General features: G+C 48.5%; 1 protein-coding gene across 2 annotated transcripts; it reads right to left on the bottom strand.

Annotated features, from left to right (window-relative positions):
• Positions 1 to 1,200: 1,200 nt before the first annotated feature.
• Positions 1,201 to 25,267, bottom strand: DAPK3 (death associated protein kinase 3). Of its 2 annotated transcripts, none has more exons than XM_081177880.1 (9): positions 25,079 to 25,267; positions 23,268 to 23,402; positions 16,212 to 16,572; positions 14,092 to 14,221; positions 13,456 to 13,504; positions 10,762 to 10,788; positions 8,080 to 8,232; positions 5,423 to 5,468; positions 1,201 to 3,122 (listed from the first exon to the last, which is right to left on the bottom strand). In XM_081177880.1, the coding sequence occupies exons 2-9, from the start codon at positions 23,327 to 23,329 to the stop codon at positions 2,580 to 2,582; spliced, it is 1,371 nt and encodes a 456-aa protein (XP_081034006.1). In that variant the 5' UTR covers positions 23,330 to 23,402; positions 25,079 to 25,267; the 3' UTR covers positions 1,201 to 2,579. The 2 variants fall into 2 exon arrangements, with proteins under 2 accessions (XP_081034006.1, XP_081034007.1); XM_081177881.1 differs by lacking the exon at positions 25,079 to 25,267 and adding an exon at positions 24,965 to 24,987.
• Between the last annotated feature and the right edge of the window lie 756 nt (positions 25,268 to 26,023).

The raw sequence follows: 26,023 nt of genomic DNA, 5'->3' as shown, positions 1-26,023 counted from the left end.
CAAGCAACGGGAGCTCACCGCTAACCTTCGAACCGCTAACCTTCTGATCGGCAAGTCCTAGGCTCCGTGGTTTAACCCACAGCGCCACCCGCATCCCTATATATATAATAGATGTTCATAAATGTACCAAGCAAACACATACAAATATGCAAACCACATGTCTGAAACCCACAGAAAAGTCCCGAAACCGTTTTCTCTCTCCCAAAATGACCTCAAATATTTCTCCGCAAGGTCGAAGGAAATGAGAAATCTCCCCATTGTCTTTCACAAATCCTGTCCTAAGGGCACATTTAAGATATGAATGTGGTGTGAGCCTGCCACCTGGGTTCAGGAACTGAGTAACAGAAGAGTGGCCAGGATGCCCAGTTAATCCAGTCGAGCAACCTAGCAGACGAGAAAAAAAACGCGCTCAGATTTCTGTTGTAGCCCACCCCTTCTGTGATGTATGTACAATGTTTCTGTGGGTGGTCTTGGACTCCAGGGCGGGCAATATAAAATGTCTATATAAGGGCTTGCGCACATGGCTCGGGGTCCCTCCCCCCCTTGTGTGTGTGGGGGGGAGCACCCTGTTGCAACAGTTCAATAAAGATCAGGCTTACTAGCTGCTTTGCTTCTCAATATTCTCTGGTTGGCCTCTGTTATTTTTCTCCTACTGATAGAGAACCTACAAAAGGACTCTATATGGGCTCTTTGTTGTTCTTGTTTAGTCGTTTTGTCGTGTCCGCCTCTTCGTGACCCCCTGGACCAGAGCACGCCAGGCACCCCTCAGTTTGGTCAGACTCATGTTTGTAGCTTCAAGAACACTGTCCAACCATCTCCTCCAGCACCAAAATTCAAAAGCATCCATTCTTCGGCGATCAGCCTTCTTTATGTTCCAGCTCTCACTTCCATAACATCACTAGCCTATTATATATAAGACCTTAAAATTCTTATAACAAGTCTCTCCCCATCCCTCTCTCTACCCGCTTTGGACAGTAATGTGGGGTCTCAGGAAAAGCCACAGAGGCCTGTTCTTGTGCAAGGTAATTCTGAAGAGAGGAATGCTACCCCGAGTTAGCAGATAACCTCAGCCACACTTTAGAGGGCTCCAAAATAAGGTGGATTGACTCTTTCAGTACTAAGCCGTCCCCCGCTCCAATGCGCATTTTGCAGCAGTTGCATTCTGCAGAGGGTTCCAGACAAAGTAACAGTGCGCCAAGGTGGATTGATTCTGCTTTATTGGTGGCTCTGCGATGCTTCCCCAAAGCTGCACCACATGCTTGCTAAAGCACAACATCTGCAGAATGAAACGTTACAGGGTTTCAGCAGGTGGTTACAGGATGCGCCCCGGCTGGGGGTGAAGCGGTGTGGCCGCCCCCGAACTTTTGCAGTTACGAAACAGCGCTGAAAGCAGGACTTGTGTGTGACAGCCCCGGCAGCATCCTGAGCACAAATCATCGTAAACGTTCAATACAAAAGACAGCTGGACAAATTCCTGTACGTAGCCACATCAGTCCTAAGCGTGTGATTTCTTTACAATGACCACCACCCCTCGATTCACAGTTAATATCTGAAATTCCCAGAGCTTCGGAGAAGCTGCAACTGTTGTTACCCTAATCACCTCCTCCTAAACATCAACCCAAACCAAGAATCCCGCGATTATTATTATTCTTATTAAAAAAGCAAAGATGGCTTCTTGATACAAAGAATAATAATAGGAAAGAAAATGTGCCACGAGGCTACTTCAAAAGAATAAAGGATAAAAGAGGCAGATCCTGGGAAAAGATTTTAAAAGTTTGGATGTCCTGCCTAGGCAGATGTTTGTTACTAAAAACACTGGCCTTTAGGGAAGGAAGTTCTCATAACCTACTTTTCGCTGCCCGCAACCCAGACACCCTGATATTTGTGAAGTGAAGCTCCCTCCGATATCCGGAACACAAGCCATGCGGTTTCTAACTGCAGCCTTGGTCCCAGAAAACCTGCCACGAGGCCCCTAGCAGAAACGACCCAAAGGATAATGGGGCGTCATGTTCTGCCCTGGCATGGCTGATTTAGCGAGGCAAAACCCTTCTCTTGCACATCACATCTGCACCATAATCTCCTATAATCTAGGCACCATAATCTGGGCACCATAATCTCCTATATTCTGGGCAGCAGTCTCTACGCGCTCAGATGCCCAGCGAGCAAACGGAAACAAGACTTTTGGGCTTCAAAGTTTGCCGTCGGAACCTCATTCGGGGGAAGAGAACACCGACGTCCCGCTCTCTTCAAACCCTCGAGAAGGCCGGCGCATCCTGGGGCCGAAAAAGGGCAGAACGGAAAGCCCCGGGCAAGACAGGATATTTTTAACAAGCACAAAGTTCCAGCTTCAGGCTACAAGTCAGGGATGTTGCCTGCCATGCTGGGTCCCGGCAGGAGCGCTGCATCATGGGATACGTAGTCCAGGAAGCACGCCACACCAGTGATTAAATAAGGAGCCATAGGTCAAAGAGTCGTTGGGACGCTGGGCCAGGAGGCTGGGCGAGGGGGCGCAGCCCTCAAACCCACGGCCGAGACGGATCTGCTCCCGTCTCCTCACCCCGCCCCAGGAGGGGAGGGCGCTAGCGGATGCCGCAGTCCCCTTCCCCGCCCCGCAGCTTCTCCAGCTCGATAGAGCGCACCAGCTCTTGCACGAACTTCATCTCGGACGCCAGCTGTTTGGCCAGGGCCTCGTAGCGGTTCTCCAGCTTCCGGTAGCGCCTCTTCAGCCCGTTGGCAGCCAGCGAGGCGCTCCGGGCTTCCTCCTGCGCCTGGCGCTTGAGGGCCTCCGTCTTCTGCATCTCCTGCCGGATCTGCCGCAGGTCCTGGCCCACGGCTTCATTCTCCTCCTTGTACCACAGCTCCTTCTCCTCGTAGATGGAGCGCAGGGCCTCGATGTCCTCGCGGAAGGACTTCTTGCTCCGCTGAAGCTCGCGGAGGCCCTCCTCGGCCGCCGCCACCTCCTCCATGACCTTGGAGAAGCGCTCAAAGTTGACGTAGGTGTTGTTGGGCGGCATGCTGGAATGGGACTTGATGGTGTACTCCTTCAGGCGGGTCGTCTTGAGGCGGCGGCGCTCGGGCTTCTTGCCGTTGTCCTCGTTGCGGACGTTCCGGCGCTTGATCACCTGCAAAGGGTCAGCGGGGAGACGCTCAGAAAAGAGGCTCGGGCAGTTGCTTCTCTTTCCCGCCGGCCACCCCCATTCCAGGGCATCAGTCTAGAGCAGGGGTCCCCAAACTAAGGCCCACGGGCCGGATAAGGCCCAAGGGACTCGTTTATTCGACCCGCGGCGACCCCCGCCGCACGCTCTTACCAGCGCTGCGCAGCTGCCCACTTCCGGGTTGGAGGAGCACCGGAAATACCGTATTTTTCGCTCTATAAGATGCACATTTTCCCCCTCCAAAAATTAAGGGGAAATGTGTGTATGTCTTACGGAGCAAATGCAGGCTCCTTGGCTTCAGCAATAGCAACGCAAAGCCTCCGAAGTGCAGCGGGAGCGCTCCTGCTGCGCTCCGGAGGCTTCGGGTTGCCTTCACTGAAGCCTGGAGAGCGGGAGGGGTCGGTGCGCACCAACCGCTCTCGCTCTCCAGGCTTCTCTGGAGCACAGCCGGAGCTCCCGCTGCGCTCCGGAGGCTTCGGGTTCCTTTCACTGAAGGGTAGGTGCCCCTTCAGCTAAGGCGCAGCGCCCCTTCAGCTAAGCGGGAGGAGAAATGGAAGGGGTTCCGTTTCTCCTGCCGCTTCACTGAAGGGGCGCTGAGCAGAGAGGGGGAGATTATTTTTTTCTCGTTCTCCCCCTCTAAAACAAGGTGTGTCCTATGGTCAGGTGAGTCCTATAGAGCGAAAAATACGGTAACATGTGTGCATGCACAAGCATTATTTGCACATGCGCAAGCCTTAGTTCCTGTGCACCTCCGGGTCAGAGGAGGCCCGTGCACATGCGCACAAGCTATTTCCGGTGCTCCTCCAACCCGGAAGTGTGCCAGAAATAGTGTGTGCGCACACATATGGGCACGCGCTCCTCCGGCATGGAGACACTGTCCCAAGGCGCAGTAAGTTTGCTAACCCCTGGTCTAGGGGACCCACAGAGTCTCTCCCCACTCAGCAACACTACCCATCCTTTTCATCTGAGACCAAAAGTTTCTTTCTTTTAAATCTGTACACATCTATTTACTTGGGGTTTGGGCTGGGGGATCATCAGTATGCGGACGATACCCGGCACTACCTCTGTTTTAAATCGGAACCAGTGAAGGCAGTGAATGTCTTGTGTGAGTGTCTGGAGGCGGTTGGAGGATGGATGGCGGCTAATGGATTGAGGTTGAATCCTGATGAGACAGAAGGACTGTTTTAGGGGGACAGGGGGTGGGCAGGTGTGGAGGACTCCCTGGTCCTGAATGGGGTAGCTGTGCCCCCCGAAGGACCAGGTCCGCAGCCTGGGAGTCATTTTGGACTCACAGCTGTCCATGGAGGCACAGGTTAATTCTGTGTCCAGGGCAGCTGTCTACCAGCTCCATCTGGTACGCAGGATGAGACCCTCCCTGCCCGTGGACTGTCTCGCCAGAGTGGTTATCTCCCTGGTTATCTCCCGCTTGGACTACTGCCATGTGCTCTATGTGCCTTTGAAGGTGACCAAGAAACAACAACTGATCCAGAATGCGGCAGCTAGACTGGGGGACTGGGAGTGGCCCCCGAGACCACATAACACCAGTCCTGAAAGACCTACATTGGCTCCAAAGATGTTTCTGAGCACAATTCAAAGTGTTGGTGCTGACCTTTAAAGCCCTAAACGGCCTCAACCCAGTAGACCTGAAGGAGCGTCTCCACCTCCATCGTTCTGCCCGGACACTAAGGTCCAGCGCTGAGGGCCTTCTGGCGGTTCCCTCCCTGCTAGAAGTGAGGTTACAGGGAACCAGGCAGAGGGCCTTATCGTATCGTAACCTAACAAAGGGGAGGGGAAGCATCGCGGACCCCTCCAGGACCTCTCCTCCAGTCACCTTGCAGCCCCCACTTCAAAACAAAAGACAAAGTGAGTGAGTAGGATTCTAGAATCCATTTTGAACCTGCAGGTCACAGTCAGGGTGAGCTTGTCAAGAGGAATGTGCCCTTCTTCTGCCGCCACCGCCAACCCGTGTGCTCCAGCCCCTTTCACCATCCTTCCCCAGCAGCACCATCTAGCAGTGAAGGCCGCTTACTGGGCGATTTCGTTTTCCAAGGTGGCAGGCAGCTCAATCACCGTCTCCTGAACTTGCCGGCTCCCATCTTCTCCCCAAACTGCCCTCCTCAACATCCCCTTCGTCCTCTGCTTAGTGGCTTAGATCGTAAGGCTTTGCTACCGATCTTACAAATCTGGAAGCCCACCTGGTTCAAGAGCGGGTGAGAAAAATAGCTTAGGAACCGCAAGGCAACATTCTGAAACATCTCGGTTTTTACCTTAATCCATGGGTGGTCCAGGCTCTGGTCGATAGTCATCCGCTTCCTGAAACAGAACGAAGAGAAGAGGTCAGTTAATAATAATAATAATAATAATAATAATAATAATAATAATAATAATAATAATAATAATAATAATAAATTATTTATACTCCGCCCTCCCCGGCCAGAGGCGGGCTCAGGGCGGCTAACAACAGTAAAATTACGGTAAAAACATAAGGGGGAGGGGATACCACTTTAAAATACAGGTTAAAATCCAATTTAAAATGCAGTTCTGAATTCACTCCACAACTATCCCAACAATAAAACGTCATTGTTTGACTTCCAACGCTTCCATCGAGTGAATTTGGAGGGAGTTCTTCCAATTTTTCTTCTTTTTGCAATTTTTCTTTTTCCTTTCTTTCTTTTCTCATTTTTGTTCTTTTTTTAAATGTGTGTGCTTATCTGAAAAAATATGTATGTATGTATTTTGCTTGTATTTTGTAATAATTATGTTCAATAAAATCTAATATTTATATTAAAAAAATAAAATAAAATGCAGTTCTGTTGGGGAAATCCCAACAGAACTGCATTTTATTTTATTTTTTAATATAAATATATATTTTATATATATATATATATTTGTAAGTCCCCGGATTTACAAATCTGTCCCCGGACAAAATCCGTCCCCGGATTTCATTTAATGTCCCCGGATTTATATTTTAAGTGTTGTAGACTCATTAGTAGAGAATGAATGTTGCGTGGTTGGTTCAACGGCACAAGACACATCATACGGGGACTTCCGGCGAGGCAAAATGCCGGGCGCCACGGCAGCGAGCGGCTCCTGAAGCCAGAGCCAGAGCCAGAGCCAACTGCGCTACCAGGCTGGCTCTGGGATGCTGAGACTGCCGCCGCCGCCGGGGAACTGGGAACACCCAGCGCGTCAACTGGGGGAACCACTGACACACGCGCCCACGACCCAAATCGAGCCGGGAGCGAGAGTGCCTTGCCACCCGGCCGACTGCCCAGTGGCGCTCTGGGACCAGGAAAACCCCAGAGCCGACGCAGAGACAAGGAGGAGAGGAGAAGGAGAAGGAAGAGAGAGAAAGAAGAAGGAGAAAAAAGAGGGAGCCCCAACCTTGCCGCGCCGCTGTGGAGAGGTAGGAAAAAAATCTGGTAAACTTACTATATTGGAGATCTTAAAATTCTTATAACAGGTGCTTCTAGCGGGTCACACAAGAAACAACTTCCTTTGCAATGATTCATAGAATCTTAGATTTGCTGAGTCGGAAGGGGGTCGCCAATGTCATCAATGTGGGGCGCGAACTCACGATTCTGTGACATTATAGAGCATGGATATAGGGAACCTCCTGTCCCTGAGACAACTTTGACCTGCCAGGTTGTCCAGTTTGGCCCATGAAGCTATTTCCCCAAAACCGCATTCACTTCTCAATCCGCTGCAGGGGCTGCGCTGGAGAAGCAGACCGCTGCAGGGAGCAGGATTGGGCCCCTCTGCTGATGGGTTTAAAAGTCAGTCCCGCTTTCTCAGCACGTTCCCACTGGCAAAGCAGCCCCCCCCCAAGGACGTGTCAGCTTTGACCGCCCACCTGTCAGTCACCTGACATCATGACGTCAGGTGACTGGCGGGCGGTGGCTCTGCCCACCTGTCAAAGTTGACCAGCCGGGTAGGGGAAGAGGCGAACGCGAGGCTGTGAAAGTCCACTATCCCTGTTTTATGCTTTTAGACGCTGCACGAGGCGGCAGCGCATGAGCAAGAACAAGCTAAACAGGTTTTGCGCATAGGTGTCTCATGCTGCCTAATTTATTCTACTTTCTCCGAGGCTTCGGAAAAGGCAAGGAGGGACATCGGAGGCCTTGAACAACAGGAAAATATATATTTGCCTTGGGAAAACACCCTTTTCTCTCATTGTTGTCGTTTAGGAACATCTGGCCTGGCAAAGAGATCTGTGCAGCCTGGCAAAAAGAACTACATTGGCTCCCAGTACGTTTCCGAGCACAATTCAAAGTGTTGGTGCTGACCTTGAAAGCCCTAAACGGCCTCAGTCCTGTATACCTGAAGGAGCATCTCCACCTCCATTGTTCTGCCCAGACACTTAGGTCCAGCTCTGAGGGCCTTCTGGCGGTTCCCTTGCTGTGAGAAGCCAAGTTACAGGGAACCAGGCAGAGGGCCTTCTCGGTGGTGGCACCCGCCCTGTGCAATGCCCTCCCACCAGATGTAAAACTAGAAAAATAACTACCAAACTTTTAGAAGACATCTAAAGGCAGCCCTGTTTAGGGAAGCTTTTAACGTTTAATAGGTTCTTGTATTTTAGTGTTTTGTTGGAAGCCTCGCAGCGTGGCTGGGAGGACCCAGAAAGATGGGCGGGGTATAAATAATAAATTATTGTTATTATTATTATCATGCCAAAGCTTGCGCCGAGCGCATTAGCATCGCGCTGAGAGAGACCGAGCTATGAATCACGAGGTTCCGCGTTCAAATCTCACCGCTGCCATGAACTTTGAGGGGGTTGAGGGCAGGCTACATGCAGCGATGGCCAAATGTGGCCCTCCAGCTGTTTGGGGACTACAACTCCCATCATCCCTAGCTAACAGGTCAGGGATGATGGGAACTGTAGTCCCAAAACAGACACCCATAACCCATCACCCGCGTTTCGTACTTGGGATCCTTGACGAGCAGCCGCCGAATGAAGTCCTTCGCCAGTTCGCTGGTGTTGCTAAAGTACTCCTCGTCAAAGTCATAGTTGACAGCAGAAATGTTGGTCAGAGTTTCCTGCTTCGTTTCGCCCAGGAACGGAGAGGCGCCGCTTAAGCTGGGAGGGCGAAAGGATAAAAAAGGAAGAAGAAACGGCTTTATTTAGGCGTTTTGTAACAACTAACCAAACAATTTAAACCAGGCATGTCCAAAGCCTGTTTCAGGGGCCTAATCCAGTCCATTTAATCCAATCCCCATGGCAGTATATGTCCTGGGGGTAAAATCCTAAAAAAAGCTCAGCAAAACTTCAATCCTAAAAAAACCCCCAACTCAACAATTTTGGGGTAAAATTGTAAAAAGAGCTCAACAACTTTGGTCGGCCCTCACGCGTGTTCACTTCCTCAAATCTGGAAAAAGCTTGGGCACCCCTGATTTAAACCATCAATAAAAATCCACAGTTTTTTTTTGTAAAAAAAAAAAAATTTAAAGCAGGAATCCAAGTCGACGAAGAACATACCATACTCTGGAATCGAAAGCTAGCAAAAGTCTGGGAGGGTTAAGTACATTAGGAGGTAGAATTGTAGAGTTGCAAGGGGCTCCCCAAAGGTCCTCTAGACCAACCCCCTGCCAGGCAGGGAGCACGGATAAATCATCCCTGACAGGGGGCCAGCCAACGTCTCTTTAAAAAGATCCGATGGAAAAAAACACCATCCACAAGCAGGATTCGAACACAAGACCACTCTCCCATCTCATCCAGATGGCTCTTGTTATGTCTCTAGGATCTTTACGGCATCCGCTGCTCTCGGCCCCCCCAGGCTTGCGTGACCCCAAAGCAAGCTGCTGTGCCCTTCGACCACCAGAAGGGCAGCTATGGCTTCCTGGCTGGGCTAAGATCTCCACCCACCGTGAACCCGAGTTACTGAAGCCACCAGCATGCGCTAAGTGCCGGACATAAAAGGTAAAGGGACCCCTGACCATTAGGTCCAGTGGTAACCGACTCTGGGGTTGCAGCGCTCATCTCGCTTTATTGGCCGAGGGAGCCGGCGTACAGCTTCCGGGTCATGTGGCCAGCAGGACTAAGCCGCTTCTGGCGAACCAGAGCAGCGCACGGAAACGCCATTTACCTTCCCACCAGAGTGGTACCTATTTATCTACTTGCACTTTGACGTGCTTTCGGACTGCTAGGTTGGCAGGAGCAGGGACCGAGCAACGGGAGCTCACCCCGTCACGGGGATTTGAACCGCCAACCTTCTGATCGGCAAGCCCAAGAGGCTCTGTGGTCCCAAGTGCCGGACCCAGGGGGGGAGAAAAACCCAAAACAGTAAGCTAAGCCCCCTCTTCCCCAAAGGCGCTGCGCTATTCAACATGCAACCCTTCTGGAGAAGCACAGAATTGTCAAATTGGAAGGGACAGCGGGAGTCATCAATAATAATAATAATAATAATAATAATAATAATAATAATAATAATAATAATAATAATTTATTAATTGTACCCCACCCATCTGGCTGGGTCTCCCCAGCCACTCTGGGCGGCTTCCAACAAAGATTAAAAATACGTTAAAATGCCACACATTAAAAACTTCCCTGAACGGGGCTGCCTTCAGATGTCTTCTAAAACAGTGTTTTTCAACCTTTTTTGGGCAAAGGCACACTTGTTTCATGAAAAAAATCACGAGGCACACCACCATTAGAAAATGTTAAAAAAATTAACTCTGTGCCTATATTGACTATATATAAAGTAATTCTCATGAATAGGAATCAAATAAACACAAAGAAAGTATTTTATAATTACTTTATTATGAAATAGTAAGTAAACAGAAATATGAAAAATTATAAAATACTTTATTCAGTGCACAACCTGGGCCTGTTTGGCTGAACACAAAGCTGATATTCTGGCTGGAATCGAACGTTGCGGACCGTTCTCTGCTCAGCGGGGATCGATCCGCTGATCCCCGCTGAGCCGGCGGATGACAGCTCCGTCTCCGCACTGTGTGCGGAGAGGGAGATGTCAGAGCCACGCTGCTCTCTATGGGGAATCGGATGAGAGCGGACCGCCGGACTGTGTCCACCCTATTTTCCATCCGTCCTGGGTGGGGATCAGATCATCCCCACACAGGACGGATGGAAAATAGGGTGGACACAGTCCGGCGCCCGCCTAGTGGGCGAAAATTTGACATTTATTTTTTTAAAATCTTTCGAATTTTTCAATTTTTCCCACGGCACACCAGGCAACATCTCGCGGCACACTAGTGTGCCACGGAACAGTGGTTGAAAAACACTGTTCTAAAAGTCAGGTAGTTGTTTATTTCCTTGACATCCGATGGGAGGGAGCCACTACCGAGAAGGCCCTCTGCCTGGTTCCCTGTAACCTCACTTCTCTCAGTGAGGGAACCGCCAGAAGGCCCTCGGCGCTGGACCTCAGCGTCCGGGCAGAACAATGGGGGTGGAGACGCTCCTTCAGGTTTCCTGGGCCAAGGCTGTTAGGGCTTTAATGGGCCCCCTGCAATGAAAGAATCTTTCGCCCCACGTGGGACTCGAACCCAAAACCCTGAGGTTAAGAGCCCCGCGCTCTACCGGCGGAGCTATGCTTGTTCTCCGAGCATAGGGCTCGACTTTGCGCAAGGTGTTTTGTTTTGAAATACTCACAGGATATAGGTGATGACGCCGATGCTCCTGGAACGAAGGAAGGGAAAGGAAAAGGAGATGATCAACGTACTAGCATCGAAATGTCCCAAAAGACACAGAAATGTGGGGTGGGAGATCTGCAATCCCCCCCCAAAAAATGCTGCTGGACTCAGCCCTAGACAATGTTAGGGATGACGGGCGTTGCAGCCTGACAATGCCTGGTGTTCCCCAGTCGACTCAACAGCCGCGCTGACACACGGCTGAAGACAAGGAGTCAGAAATTAGCAATAAAGACAGAATCTGGCAGCACCTGAGAGCATCTTTGGGTCCCAGCAGGGAGAAGCAAGAGAAGTGGGATTGCGGCAAAGGGGAAGCTTTTTATTTGAGTTTCTACTGAAATGAGGCTGCATTTTATAATGTTGTACTTTAATCTTGTTTTTAAGTTGTTTTTATACCTGGCGTTAGCCGCCCTTGCCTGGGGAGAGCAGAGTATAAATAAAATTATTATTATTATTATTATTATTATTATTATTATTATTATTATTATTATTATTACAGTGGTACCTTATAATAATAATAATAATAATTTATTATTTATACCCTGCCCATCTGGCTGGGCCTCCCCAGCCAGTCTGGGCGGCTTCCATAAAAACCAAAAATACAATAAAATATCACACGTTAAAAACTTCCCTGAACAGGGCTGCCTTAAGATGTCTCCTGAATGTCAGGTAGTTGTTTATCGCTTTGACATCTGCTGGGAGGGCGTTCCACAGGGCGGGCGCCACTACCAAAAAGGCCCTCTGCCTGGTTCCCTGTAGCTTTGCTTCTCGCAATGAGGGAACCGCCAGAAGGCCCTCGGCGCTGGACCTCAGTGTCCGGGCAGAATGATGGGGGTGGAGACGCTCCTTCATGTATACTGGACCGAAGCTTGGGTTAAGTACTTAAGTTGTTCTGGAGGTTCGTTCTTAACCTGAAACTGTTCTTAACCTGAAGCACCACTTTAGCTAATGGGGCCTCCCGCTGCCACCGGAGCACGATTTCTGTTCTCATCCTGAAGCAAAGCTCTTAACCCGAGGTACTATTTCTGGATTAGTGGAGTCTGTAACCTGAAGCATATGTAATCCGAGGTACCACTGTATTATTATTATTATTATTATTATTATTATTATTATTATTATTAGTATTATTACCCCGCCCATCTGGCTGGGTCTCCCCAGCCACTCTGGGCGGCTCCCAACAGAATATTAAAAACACTATCAAACATCAAAAACGTCCCTACACAAGGCTGCCTTCAGATGTCTTCTAAAAGTCAGAGAGTTGTTTATTTCCTCGACATCTGGTGGGAGGGCGTTCCACAGGGCGGGTGCCACCACCGAGAAGGCCCTCTGCCTGGTTCCCTGTAACCTCGCTTCTCGCAGGGAGGGAACCACCAGAAGGCCCTCGGAGCTGGACCTCAGTGTCCGGGCTGAACAATGTGGGTGGAAATGCTCCCTCAGGTATACTGGGCCGAGGCCATTTAGGGCTTTAAAGATCAGCACCAACACAACACAAACTAATAATAATAATAATATATAAAAAAAATATTTATATCCCGCCCTCCCCAGCCAAGACCGGGCTCAGGGCGGCCAACACCAGGGATAAAAACAACTGATTAAAATACAACTTAAAAACACGATTAAAATACAGCCTCATTTCAGCAGAAACTCAAATCAAAAACTTTTTGGGGATGAAAACGTAAAATCTTCACCAAGGCCATGACAGATTAGAGAAGAAGGGAAGAGGAGTCCTAGGAAAGGAACTTGGGCTGTCTCAGCAAAGGACCACGAGGAGGGGAAAGAGGACGATTTCAGAAGGTTTAGGGTCGTCTAGCGAGGGAGAGGGGTTAAAAAGCAGGAAGGAGAGGAATTGGGTAAGGGACAGTGTAGATAAAGCAAAAACAGAGCTGTTGACTCCTGTGATGAAAGGGGGAGAAAACACACGGAGTATTTTCCCCACCAGAGGTGCTCCAAAAGCTAGAGAGCATCTGGGATCAGAGGCAGGAATCGGGCTCTGCCCAGGAGCTTTCCTGAAGTTCTCTTCCCAGGCCCAGGGAGCTACAGACCTTGGGAAGCAGTTCATAAATAAAAATCCATGGAAACTGTGGAGTTGGAAGGCCACCCCCGAGGTTCCTTTAATCTGAAAAGTTCCTGACAGATGGCTACCCAGCCTCCGTTGAAAAACCTCCAGCGAAGGAGATTCCCACAGCAAAGGTAAAGGGACCCCTGACCATTAGGTCCAGTCGTGGCCGACTCTGGGGTTGCGGCGCTCATCTCGCTTTATTGGCCGAGGGAGCCGGCGTACAGCTTCCGGGTCATGTGGCCAGCAGGACTAAGCCGCTTCTGGCGAACCAGAGCAGCGCACGGAAACGCTGTTTACCTTCCCGCCAGAGCGGTACCTATTTATCTACTTGCACTTTGATGTGCTTTCAAAATGCTAGGTTGGCAGGAGCTGGGACCGAGCAATGGGAGCTCACCCCGTCGCGGGGATTCGAACCACCGACCTTCTGATCAGCAAGCCCTAGGCTCTGTGGTTTAACCCACAGCGCCACCTGCGTCCCATCACAGCGAAGTTACTGTGCATTGAATTAATAATAATAATAATAATAATAATAATAATAATAATAATAATAAGGCATTAAATTCCACAAGAAATCTAAGCCAAGCTTATTTTACTCACCACATATCAGCCTCCAGGCCCAAAGGTTCGTAGTTGACTATTTCTGGAGCTTTGGAGAGAGTGATGAGAAAAAAATAAGCGTTTCTGGGACAGATAACCACAAAAAACCAGGATCTCTGCACCTGCCTCTCAAATACTTTGTGGCTCCAGGTACATGGAGATAGGTAAAGGTTAAGGTAAAGGACTCCTGGATGGTTCAGTCCAGTCCAAGGCGACTCTGGGGTTGTGACGCTCATCTTGCTTTCAGGCTGAGGGAGCCAGCATTCGTCCACAGACAGCTTTCCGGGTCATGTGACCAGCAGGACTAAACCGCTTCTGGCGCAACGGGACACCGTGACGGAAACCAGAGCGCACGGAAAGGCCGTTTACCTTCCTGCCGGAGTGGTACCTATTTATCTACTTGCGCTGGTGTGCTTTCGAACTGCTAGGTTGGCAGGAGCAGGGACCGAGCAAGGGGAGCTCACTCCATCGCGGGGATTCGAACCACCGACCTTCTGATCGGCAAGCCCAAGAGGCTCAGTGGTTTAGACCATCCTCTCCTCTCCAGGCTGAGGGTTTCTCCTGCTTGCTCGCCCCTCAACCATCAACCACCCCATTCCGTTGCACTCCCCCAACATCCTGGTCTAACACACATACCTACAAACTCGGGAGTGCCAAAGATGTTTTTGAACTCGTTCCCTGCTTCAATCTTGTGGGCAATGCCAAAGTCAATCAGCTTGATGCGAGGGCTTGGGACATTCTTATCAAGGAGCATGATGTTTTCAGGCTGGGAGGGGGAAACGTTGAGAGAACACATGAGCTCCAAGTCTCTGCCGCCAGAGGATCAGGGTAATGTTGTTTTTATTATTCACAAGCTGCTCATCTGACCGAGTTTGCCCCCTGCCACTCTGGGCGGCTTCCAACAGAATATTAAAAAACAAAACATCAAATTATCATTATCATTATCATTATCATTATTATTATTTATTATTTGTACCCCGCGCATCTGGCTGGGTTTCCCCAGCCACACTGGGCGGCTTCCAACAGAATATTAAAAAACAAAACCTCAAATAATAATAATAATAATGATAATAATAATAATAATTTATTATTTGTACCCCGCCCATCTGGCTGGGTTTCCCCAGCCACACTGGGCGGCTTCCAACAAAGACAAAAAATACACTAAAATGTCACACATTAAAAACTTCCCCGAACAGGGCTGCCTTCAGATGTCTTCTGAATGTCAGGTAGTTGTTTATCTCCTTTACATCTGCTGGAAGGGCGTTCCACAGGGCGGGCGCCACTACCGAGAAGGCCCTCTGTCTGGTTCCCTGTAACCTCACTTCTCGCAGGGAGGGAACCGCCAGAAGACCCTCGGAGCTGGACCTCAGTGTCCGGGCAGAACGATGGGGGTGGAGACGCTCCTTCAGGTATACTGGACCGAGGCCATTTAGGGCTTTCAAGGTCAGCACCAACACTTTGAATTGTTCTCGGAAACGTACTGGGAGCCAATGTAGGTCTTTCAGGACTGGTGTTATATGGTCTCGGCGGCCGCTCCCAGTCACCAGTCTAGCTGCCGCATTTTGGATTAGTTGTAGTTTCCGGGTCACGTTCAAAGGTAGCCCCACATAGAGCACATTGCAGTAGTTCAAGCGGGAGATAACCACAGCATGCACCACTCTGGCAAGATAGTCCGCGGGCAGGTAGGGTCTCAGTCTACGTACCAGATGGAGCTGGTACGAAATGTTAAGAACAACCCAATATAGGGCTGCCTTCAGATGTCTTCTAAAGGTTGTACAGTGGTACCTTGAGTTTAGTACTTCATTCGTTCCGGATGTCCGTTCTTAACCTGAAACTGTTCTTAACCTGAAGCACCACTAATGGGGCCTCCCACTGCCGCCGCCACGCAATTTCTGTTCTCATCCTGAAGCAAAGTTCTTAACCTGAGGTACTATTTCTGGGTTAACAGAGTCTGTAACCTGAAGTGTATGTAACCTGAAGCGTATGTAACCCGAGGTACCACTGTATGGTTACTTGACATCTGATGGGAGGGTGCCACTACTGAGAAGGCCCTCTGCCTGGTTCCCTGCAACCTCACTTCTCTCAGTGAAGGAACTGCCAGAAGGCCCTTGGAGCTGGACCTCAGTAACGCTCCTTCAGGTATTCAGAGCCAAGGCTGTTTCCGGCCTTAAAGATCATCACCAAAACTTTGAATTGTGCTCGGAAACGTACTGGGAGTCAACATAAATTCTTCAGGACCGGTGTTATATGCTCCTGGTGGCCGCTCCCAGTCACCAACCTAGGACCCACATACCTACGGGACCACCTCTCCTGGTATGTCCCGTGGAGGACCTTAAGGTCCACAAATGACAACACTTTGGAGGTCCCAAGTCGCAAGGTGGTTCGATTGGTCTCAAGTAGGGCCAGGGCCTTTTCAGTACTGGCCCCGACTTGGTGGAACGCTCTGTCACAAGAGACTAGGGCCCTGCGGGACTTGACATCTTTCCGCAGGGCCTGCAAGACAGAGCTGTTCCGCCTGGCCTTTGGTTTGGACTCAGTCTGACCCTTATGTTTCCCTCCCCTTATGGTTTTGACTTTTAAAATGAGGCTGCATTTTAAATTGCATTTTAACCTGTATTTTAAATTGGGTCCCCCCCCTTTTCCTCCCCCCCTTTCCCCCTATAATGTTTTTACTGTGATTTTATTGGTGTTAGTTGCCCTCTGGCCAGGGTATAAATAAAATTTATTATTATTATATTGTGTGAGCAGGATCTCACCTTGAGGTCAAAGTGGGCGATGCGTTTGGAGTGGAGGTAGTGGACGCCGTCCAAAATCTGCTTGAGGAATTGCGTGGCCTCCTCTTCGGTCAGCGACTCCTTTTCGGCCAGGAAATCGAAGAGCTCTCCGCCGGAGACCAGCTCAAGGATCAACACTACGTCCGTCTTGTTCTCGAAGATGTCGTGCAGCGTGATGATGTTGGGGTGCTGGATCTCGCGCAGGATGTCGACCTCCCGCTCGATCTCCTCGCGGCTCACCCCGCGGCGGCTGGAGGACAGGCGGCGCTTCTTGATGAACTTGGCCGCGTATTCCAGGCCGCTCTTCTTCTCGCGGCACTTGCGCACGATCGCAAACTGGCCGCTGAGAGGGAGAGAGAGGGACGAAAAACGTTCACTTGCAGATACCTCGGGTTACAGACGCTTCAGGTTGCGTTTTTCGGGTTGCGGACGCCGAAACCCGGAAGTATGGGTTACGTCCAGGTTTCGACGGCCGCGCATGCGCAGAAGCGCCAAATCGCACTTTGCGTATGCGCAGAAGCGCCAAATAACAACCCACACGGGTTGCGAAAGCTGTGGGTTGCGAACGTGCATCCCGCACGGATCACGTTCGCGACCCGAGCGTCCACTGTATTTTATTTTTATTTTAAATTTTGCTTATGCCGTTCATTTTTATACATTTCACTAATTTTACAGTCCTTTTGACATTTCAAATCTTGACTTCCTTCCCCTTTTTCTGAGACTCCTATTTCAGACACCGCACATCATTCCTCTGTGTAAAGTAAAGGTAAAGGGACCCCTGACCATTAGGTCCAGTCGTGAACGACTCTGGGGTTGCGACGCTCATCTCACTTTATTGGCCGAGGGAGCCGACGTACAGCTTCTGGGTCATGTGGCCAGAATGACTAAGCCGCTTCTGGCGCACCAGAGCAGCGCACAGAAACGCCATTTACCTTCCCGCTGGAGTGGTACCTATCTATCTACTTGGACTTTGACGTGCTTTCGAACTGCTAGGTTGGCAGGAGCAGGGACCAAGCAACGGGAGCTCACCACATTGTGGGGATTCGAACGGCCAACCTTCTGATCGGCAAGTCCTAGGCTCTGTGGTTTAACCCACAGCGCCACCCGCATCCTAAACGTTTCCTACTCTGAACCGGGGAGCTTCACTCCCAAACAAATCCAGCTTCACTGGGCAATATATTGGTCATAATATAGACACAGAAGCGTGGCAACAATTGTGGAATACGGGTATAAAATTTACAGCATGTTACAGTTTAAGAGAAAATTACATGAAAATGATATATCGTCGGGATCGAACACCAAGTCAACTGGCAAAAATGTATAAATCTAAATCAAACAAATGTTGGAAATGTCAAGGGAAAAGGTTCTTTTTAATCATATGTGGTGGTCTTGTAGTAAGGTTAAGGCTTACTGGGAAATGATATATAGCGAATTGAAAAGGATGTTCAAAATAACCTTTGTAAAAACAACAACAGAGACTTTTCTTTTGGGAATTGTAGGGACAGAACTACCTAAATTGTATGGTAATTTATTTATGTATGCTACTACAGCAGCAAGAATGCTACTTGCCCAAAAGTGGAAAGAAGAAGCCCCAACAAAGGAATAATGGATACAAAAATCTTATGGAATATGCAGAAATGGCGAAACTTACTGGAAGAATGAGAAAGCAAGATAAGATAACAAACTTTTTATAAAAAAATGGAAATGGTTTATTGAATATTTACAGATAAATTGCAAACAGATAAAAACATTGTCAGGATTTTTGTAGCAACCTGCAGCTTCAGAAGACTATATATTTAAAGCGGATAAGTAAATGAATTTGGATATGCAGAAGATAATAAGAAATAAATTTAAGGAACCGCAGAAAGAGGGGGAAGGAAGTCAAACTTCGAAATGTGAGATTGATTGTAAAACTAACGAAATGTATAAACTTGTTCCAGGTAGCGTGGCCAATGGCAAGGCATGATGGGAGTTGTAGTTCAGCAACACCTGGGGGCAGGTGTGGAGGACTCCCTGGTCCTGAACGGGGCAACTGTGCCCCCGAAGGACCAGGTGCGTAGCCTGGGAGTCATTCTGGACTCACAGCTGTCCATGGAGGCAAAGGTCAAATCTGTGTCCCGGGCAGCTGTTTACCAGCTCCATCTGATAGGCAGGATGAGACCCTCCCTGCCCGCAGACTGTCTCGCCAGAGTGGTGCATGCTCTGGTTATCTCCCGCTTGGACTATTGCAATGCGCTCTACGTGGGGCTACCTTTGAAGGTGACCCGGAAACTACAACTAATCCAGAACGCGGCAGCTAGACTGGTGACTGGGAGCGGCTGCCGAGACCATATAACACCGGTTTTGAAAGACCTGCATTGGCTCCCAGTACGTTTCCAAGCACAATTCAAAGTGTTGGTGCTGACCTTTAAAGCCCTAAATGGCCTCGGCCCAGTATACCTGAAGGAGCGTCTCCACCCCCATCGTTCAGCCTGGACACTGAGGTCCAGCGCCGAGGGTCTTCTGGCGGTTCCCTCACTGAGAGAAGCAAAGCTACAGGGAACCAGGCAGGGGGCCTTCTCGGTAGTGGCGCCCTCCTACCAGATGTCAAAGAGAACAACAACTACCAGACTTTTAGAAGACATCTGAAGGCAGCCCTGTTCAGGGAAGCTTTTAATGTTTGATGTATTACAGTATTTAAATATTTTTGGGGAAGCCGCCCAGAGCGGCTGGGGAAGCCCAGCCAGACGGGCGGGGTATAAATAAATTGTTATTGTTATTGTTATTGTTATTGTTATTGTTATTGTTATTGTTATTGTTATTGTTATTGTTATTGTTATTGTTATTGTTATTGTTATTGTTATTGTTATTGTTATTATTATTATTATTATTATTATTCCACAAAATGGTTCTATGAAGCCAGGCAGGAGGACCAGGAGCATGAAACTGAAGGAGATATTTTGCAGAAAGGGGATATTTGTGGATTTCCCCGTGCTCCAAAGTGGACCCAGTTAGCGCAAGGCACATTCCTGGCGCTCCCGTTGTAGCCTTATGAGGCTTTGCCCTCGGGTGGGAAAAAATATTGCGCCTGGGAAAGGGAAGTGGGAGTCGACAGACACTCAAGGAATAGTTTCGGAGAAAAGGCTTTTATTTCTACCATCCATGAACTGGTAGAAGGAGCAAGTGGGATAAGTCACAAAAAGCATGCACGAGTTCACAGTGATGTGCACAAACATATATACCCCTTTCCAGTTCCCTCCTCCTTTCTCCTCCCTCAGGAGTCCTGCCCCATGTTGAGGTTCCTGAGCATGTACAGAAAGCTGTCTTGGGACTATTGGACTCTTGGCAGGAAAGGGGGTGAGGGGGTTTTCCTAGTGTTCCCGTTGTTTCATTCTTGGCTTTGGCATGGTTCCCGGAGAGAAAGCAAGTTGCAATGTGGTTCTGAGAACGGCCTGAGAAGACAATGGGCTCCGTTCTCTACCTTGTTGCAATCTTTTTAGTTACAGCAAGCGGAATGTTTCTGATGCTTAGCTGCTGAGAAAATGATTTTGAAAAGCTTTGAGAAGCTTTGAGCCTGCTTTCTTGGGGGGGGGGGTGACTTCGGCCCTAGGTGAGCTCACCTGTCCTCACCTTCCTTCACCGTCTGCCCCACCAAAGAAGCACTTCCTGGTTTTTGTGAGCGTGAAAAAGCTGGGAGAAATCTACACCAGTTGCTAAAAGAGGAGAAAATGTCCGTCACACGCGCATATTGTTTCACAAATTCTGGAGTCTTTCCATAGAAGGAGAGGCCTACGGAAGAAGAGAAACCTCTTTGCGCTCTGTTTTAATAAAAGCCGCAGGGACGGGACATCAAAATGCAGCTATTTACATTTTTCAAAGGTGAGATCACACAGCAAGCTAGCTTTCCATATACGGTTGCCGTTGCAAAAAGAAAACGACAAGGAAGCAGAACAAAAGCGGCTGGACCTGCTTTATTTCTGCTGGCCATCAGCAAAAATTCATTCGGACGGAGAGCAATGAGGCTGGCGGAGGGGGGGGCGGGGGGAGAGAACAAACAGATTTAGCACACAAGGGTTTTTTTTAAAAAAAGGAAAAATAAGTGGACTGGTTTTGGTTTCTCAGTTCACAGTTCACCATCATGTCCAAAAAGGGGGGGGGGGATTTGATTTAATTGGGATCTTAAATAGGGCTGCCATATTCCCCAAAGTGGAAATCTGGACAAAGTTGCGGGGTTATTTTTTTTTGGGGGGGGGGAACGACGACGAAATTGTTGAGCCTTTTTTAGGGAACATATCTCAAATAAAATTTAAGATTTTAGGGGATTTTTTATAAGCATTTTATTATTTCTTGGGGGGGTTTTAAAAAAATTCTTGTCAAGAGAAATTTGCAGCCAGAAAATTTGTATTATCATTTTGTGAGATTCTCGTGACTTTCCCCAACATCCCCTAACATGGGTCCTTATTACAATAATTAAGACTACATATCAATACGTTCTCCGCTATTTTGATTTGTCCAAATGGTCCATAACCTTCGTTACTTTACAAGTGATTCTTATAGTCCAGCTAAAGTTTTGATTTGCTTACAATGGTCTCCTATTTAAATTATAAAATTTTCCCGTTCCTTTTTAAAGTCCTTGTCTTCTTAGGATTTTTTTTTTTACAGTTATATAAAAAAAAGACTGATTTGGTAATACTTAGAGATAAAAATTGGTAATACTATCAGAAATATGTAGACCAATAACTATGAACTGATTGCGAGGTTTAATAAGTTAACTGTTTAAATTTGGGCAACTTTTCTGCTGTGCTTTATCGGAAGGAGAAAAATAATCATAACAATTTAAACAATTTATTTTAACTAAAACAATAACGTTATAGCATATGTATCCATGTTTGTTAACTGATGTGGTTAAATAATTTAAAAAAATAAACTTAGACTGAGTTTTAGCACACATGAAAAACAAATCCTTATTTCCTGATGGACTATAATGTAACTTAAATAGAAAATCACCTTTAGATAGATTTTTCCTCCAAAACCATTTTATTTTAAAAATCCAGTTTATTTTTTTAAAGAAAATTGATTTAAATAAAAGAAATCCAATTTAAATTTTAAAAAATCCAATTTAAATAAAAAAATCATTTTTTAAAAAATCATTGATTTTTATATTCACCCTGGCGGGATTTACGTCCACAAAAACAAGCGTACAATGAGGCTGCCCTACGGCTACCAAAGAAGTGACAGTGTTGCAAAGGTCTGGGGCCGAATCCTGTGTACAGTGGCGCCTCGCAAGACGAAAAGAATTCGTTCCGCGAGTCTTTTCGTCTTGCGATGTTTTTCGTCTTGCGAAGCACGGTCCGTCGCAACTGCGCCTCTTCAAGCGGCTTTAAAAAAAAAGCGCAAGACGTTTTCGTCTTACGAAGCAAGCCCATAGGGAAATTCGTCTAGCGAAGCAACGCAAAAACGGAAAACCCTTTCGTCTAGCGAGTTTTTCGTCTTGCGAGGCATTCGTCTTGCGGGGCACCACTGTATATCGTCAGATCAGGGTGAGGCCGCAATATTGGGCAAGGATCTCGCATCACCCCCTGAAACCAAAGTTGCGACACCCGTGGATTCTGAGTTCGGGATATGGGCGAGATCCTTGCAACACCCTCACTTCCTTTTCCCAGGCTTAGGGGGGGACGGGAACTGCCTCAAATCTGCTGGCCAGACTAGAATTACTCAAGACAGGAAATGTCCCTGAAATAATTTGTGCAGCTGACGCACAAGTCAAGAATGCAGAAACGCCGCAAGCGATGCTCCAGGTCGATCTGAAATTCTAGTGTGAAGTCAGAACCCGCTTGTGTGAGGCAAGCACACAGGATGTAAACACAAATAAATATCCGAAAAATCGAACCAGGGTCTGAAGTTTTAAGCCCTAGAATGGCAACAGCCTCCTAGGCTGCCAGTCCCTTGGGTCCTGAAGGTTTCCTCTATTCTCCACAATTTTTATTATCTTTTGTTTTACCTTTTAGAATATTCATTTAGAGAACCTTAAGATATCAACGGGACGCGGGTGGCGCTGTGGGTTAAACCACAGAGCCTAGGATTTGCCGATCGGAAGGTCGGCGGTTCGAATCCCCGCGACGGGGTGAGCTCCCGTTGCTCGGTCCCTGCTCCTGCCAACCTAGCAGTTCAAAAGCACATCATAGTGCAAGTAGATAAATAGGTACCGCTCCGGCGGGAAGGTAAACGGCGTTTCCGTGCGCTGCTCTGGTTCGCCAGAAGCGGCTTAGTTATGCTGGGCACATGACCCGGAAGCTGTACGCCGGCTCCCTTGGCCAATAAAGCGAGATGAGCGCCGCAACCCCAGAGTTGGCCACGACTAGGCCTAATGGTCAGGGGTCCCTTTACCTTTACCTTTTAAGATATCAACAACTATCCCTTCTTCTCTTTCCATGGTTCACTTTGCATAACATAAATCCCTGCATATTTTACAAAAGCCACGCCATTCCGTATTCCATTACTGCATCCATCAAAACTGATTTACACGGTTGAATTTATCTTAATGCTGCCCACATTTTCAAATAAACACAATTTCCCCCCATATATTCAATAAACGCTTTCCAATCTTCTCTAAACGTATGTTCTTCTCGGTAGTGGCACCTGCCCTGTAGAACACCCTCCCACCAGATCTCAAATAGAAAAATAACTACCAAACTTTTAGAAGACATCTGAAGGCAGCCCTGTTTAGGGAAGCTTTTAATGTTTAATAGGTTATTGTATTTTAGTGTTTTGCTGGAAGCCGCCCAGAGTGGCTGGGGAAACCCAGTTAGATGGGTGGGGTATAAATAAGAAATTATTATATTATTATTATTATTAACTAGGCTGCTCCTCCCTCATTCCATATTCCTGCCTAATTACCTCCTCCTGTCTCTCCATGCTCTCCCCCTCTGTCAGCAATGGGACGCAGCTGACACATTATTATTATTATTATTATTATTATTATTATTATTATTATTTCTCTCTCACAAACACAGACAAAACATGCAAGAAGATGCACAACAAAGTACACAGCCAGCTCACCTGCCCAGTTCTTCCTCCATCTCGTAGTAATCCTCCACATTTTCTTGGCGGAAGGTGGACATGGCTTCCTCTACCCTGCCCCCCGGGAAAAGCAGCCGTCACCAAATTTCCAGACTGCCCGGCGCTGGATCACTGCTAAAGGAAGAGGAAGGATAAAGATCAGTCAAATGTTCCTGCAACGGAGGAAAGGAAAGTGACTGGGAGTGACCGCCGAGACCATATAACACCGGTCCTGAAAGATCTTCATCCGCTCCCAGGACGTTTCCGAGCACAATTGAAAGTGTTGGTGCTGACCTTGAAAGCCCTAAATGGCCCAGTAGACCTGAAGGAGCGTCTCCACCCCCATCGTCCAGCCCGGACACTGAGGTCCAGCTCCAAGGGCCTTCTGGCGGTTCCCTCACTGCGAGAAGTAAGATTACAGGGAACCAGGCAGAGGGCCTTCTCGGTGGTGGCGCCCGTCCTGTGGAACGCCCTCCCATCAGATGTCAAGGAAATAAACAACTATTTTACTTTTAAAAGACAACTGAAGGCAGCCCTGTTTAGGGAAGCTTTTAATATTTGTTGAATCGTTGTATTTTAATATTCTGCTCAAAGCCGCCCAGGGAAGTTTTTAATGTCTGATACTGTCTTGTTTTTAATATTTGGTTGGAAGCCGCCTAAAGTGGCCGGGGAAACCCAGACAGATGGGCGGGGTATAAATAACAAATTATTATTATTATTATTATTATTATTATTATTATTATTATTATTCCCTGCCTTTTCCCCGTGACAGGAACTCCAGGCGGCTTCCTTCGGAGACTCCTTTCTCGCCTGCTGCTCCCCCATCCCTAGAGATCCCAGCCATAAACTGCAGCCTCCACCCCCCCAACCTTCCTTCACCCCCCAAAAGAATCCCAGCCCCATTCACACACCCAGCAGTTGCCTCCCAGACCCACAGACCCCTCTGCACCCTATCTTTCCAAAAGTGGCGGCCCTGCGACTTAACCCCATATCAAAAGCAGCCCCACAACTTAACCCCTTCCTTCCCATCTAAAGCAGCCCCACGACTTAACCCCTTGCCTCCCATCAAAAGCAGCCCCACAACTTAACCCCTTCCCTCCCATCAAAAGCAGCCCCACAACTTAACCCCTTCCCTCCCATCAAAAGCATCATGACTTAACCCCTTCCCTTCCCTCCCATCAAAAGCATCACGACTTAACCCCTTCCCTCCCATCAAAAGCAGCCCCACAACATCAAAAGCAGCACCCCCCACGACTTAACCCCTCCCCTCCCATCCCATCAAAAGCAGCCCAACCTCAAAAGGTAACCCCTTCCCTCCCATCAAGTGCCCCCCCACGACTTAACGTCAAAAGCACCCCCACAACTTAACTCCTTCCCTCCTGGCTCAAACCACCACCACCCTCCCGGCAGCCGTTTCTTAGAACCACAGAAGTGCAGAGCTGGAAGGGACCTGCCAGGGTCATCTAGTCCAGCCCCACATTTCCTCCCCACCCACCCCTAAGGTGGGGGGGGGACGACCCCAACCCTATATTTCTGGAAACTCCCCCCCTCCTCCTTCCCTGCCTCCCTAACAAAGCCTTTTCCCACGAGCAACCCCCCACGAGCCCCAGCCTCAAACCCCTGGGGTCTCAGAGCCCCACATATCTGCCCCCCGCCCCCTTTTCAATAAATCTAGGGGCCCCCCCAAACAAAAGCACCTCTTTCGCGATTTCCACTTCCAAACCCATATTTAATAGCATCAAAAAGCAAAATATCCTCCTGCAAACGAGCGCAGCCTCCCCCTCCAACCCCCCCCACACCCCATCGCCCACCTTAGGAGAGCGAGAGCGCGCCCGGGAGGCGAGGAAGGCGCGTCCCCGAGAGAGACAGCGAGAGACAAGGCGCCGCGTCCGCCCGCATTCCAACACTGGCCGCAGCGGCTCTCCCCATTGGCTAAAGCGCGGAGGTGACGTCACAGTCCCGGGCTCCGGCGCCTCCCCCGCATCCCCGGGCAGGCGGTGACGTCATCCATTCAGCCAGCAAGGCAGACAGCCCGGCCTATCAGGGGCGCAGCAGCAGCAGCAGCAAACTCCTTGCAGATTTGGCTTTTTTGCTGCATGCAAGTTCTTAAAGAAATGGGAGTGCCTGATCACCTCATCTGTCTCCTGAGAAATCTCTATGTGGGACAAGAAGCTACAGTTCGAACTGGATATGGAACAACTGACTGGTTCAAAATTGGGAAAGGAGTACGGCAAGGCTGTATATTGTCTCCCTGCTTATTTAATTTATATGCAGAATTCATCATGCGAAAGGCTGGGCTGGATGAATCCCAAGCCGGAATTAAGATCGCCGGAAGAAATATCAGCAACCTCAGATATGCAGATGACACAACTTGGATGGCAGAAAGTGAGGAGGAATTGAAGAACCTCTTAATGAGGGTGAAAGAGGAGAGCGCAAAATATGGTCTGAAGTTAGGATTTGCTGAAATAATTTTTGAAATTGGGATGTAGAAAGGGGAGGTATGGGGAAGTCAATGAAGTAAGCTTTAAAGAAAGAAAGGATATGAAATTATACATGTTTGTTTGTGTGTTTGTTTGTTTGTTTATGTCTATTAAAACTTTGTAAAACCAATAAAAATTTCATTAAAAAAAACACAAAATATGGTCTGAAGCTCAACATCAAAAAAACGAAGATCATGGCCACTGGGCCCATCACCTCCTGGCAAATAGAAGGGGAAGAAATGGAGGCAGTGAGAGATTTTACTTTCTTGGGCTCCA

This window comes from Podarcis bocagei, assembly GCF_964188305.1.
Source record: "Podarcis bocagei genome assembly, chromosome: 18".
Classification (NCBI taxonomy): domain Eukaryota; kingdom Metazoa; phylum Chordata; class Lepidosauria; order Squamata; family Lacertidae; genus Podarcis; species Podarcis bocagei.
The sequence above is the reverse complement of the archived record's forward strand: the minus strand, read 5'-3'. Positions and strand labels throughout refer to the sequence as shown.

What these genes read in the sequence shown, in the direction of transcription:
- DAPK3 (XM_081177880.1), bottom strand. Translation starts at nt 23,329, where the DNA reads ATGTCCACCTTCCGCCAAGAAAATGTGGAGGATTACTACGAGATGGAG. An exon ending in GGCCTGGAGGCTGATATGTG is followed by an intron (nt 10,789 to 13,455) that starts GTGAGTAAAATA and finishes CCTTCGTTCCAG; the next exon opens with GAGCATCGGCGTCATCACCT. An exon ending in CTGCTCGTCAAGGATCCCAA is followed by an intron (nt 5,469 to 8,079) that starts GTACGAAACGCG and finishes GTTCTGTTTCAG; the next exon opens with GAAGCGGATGACTATCGACC.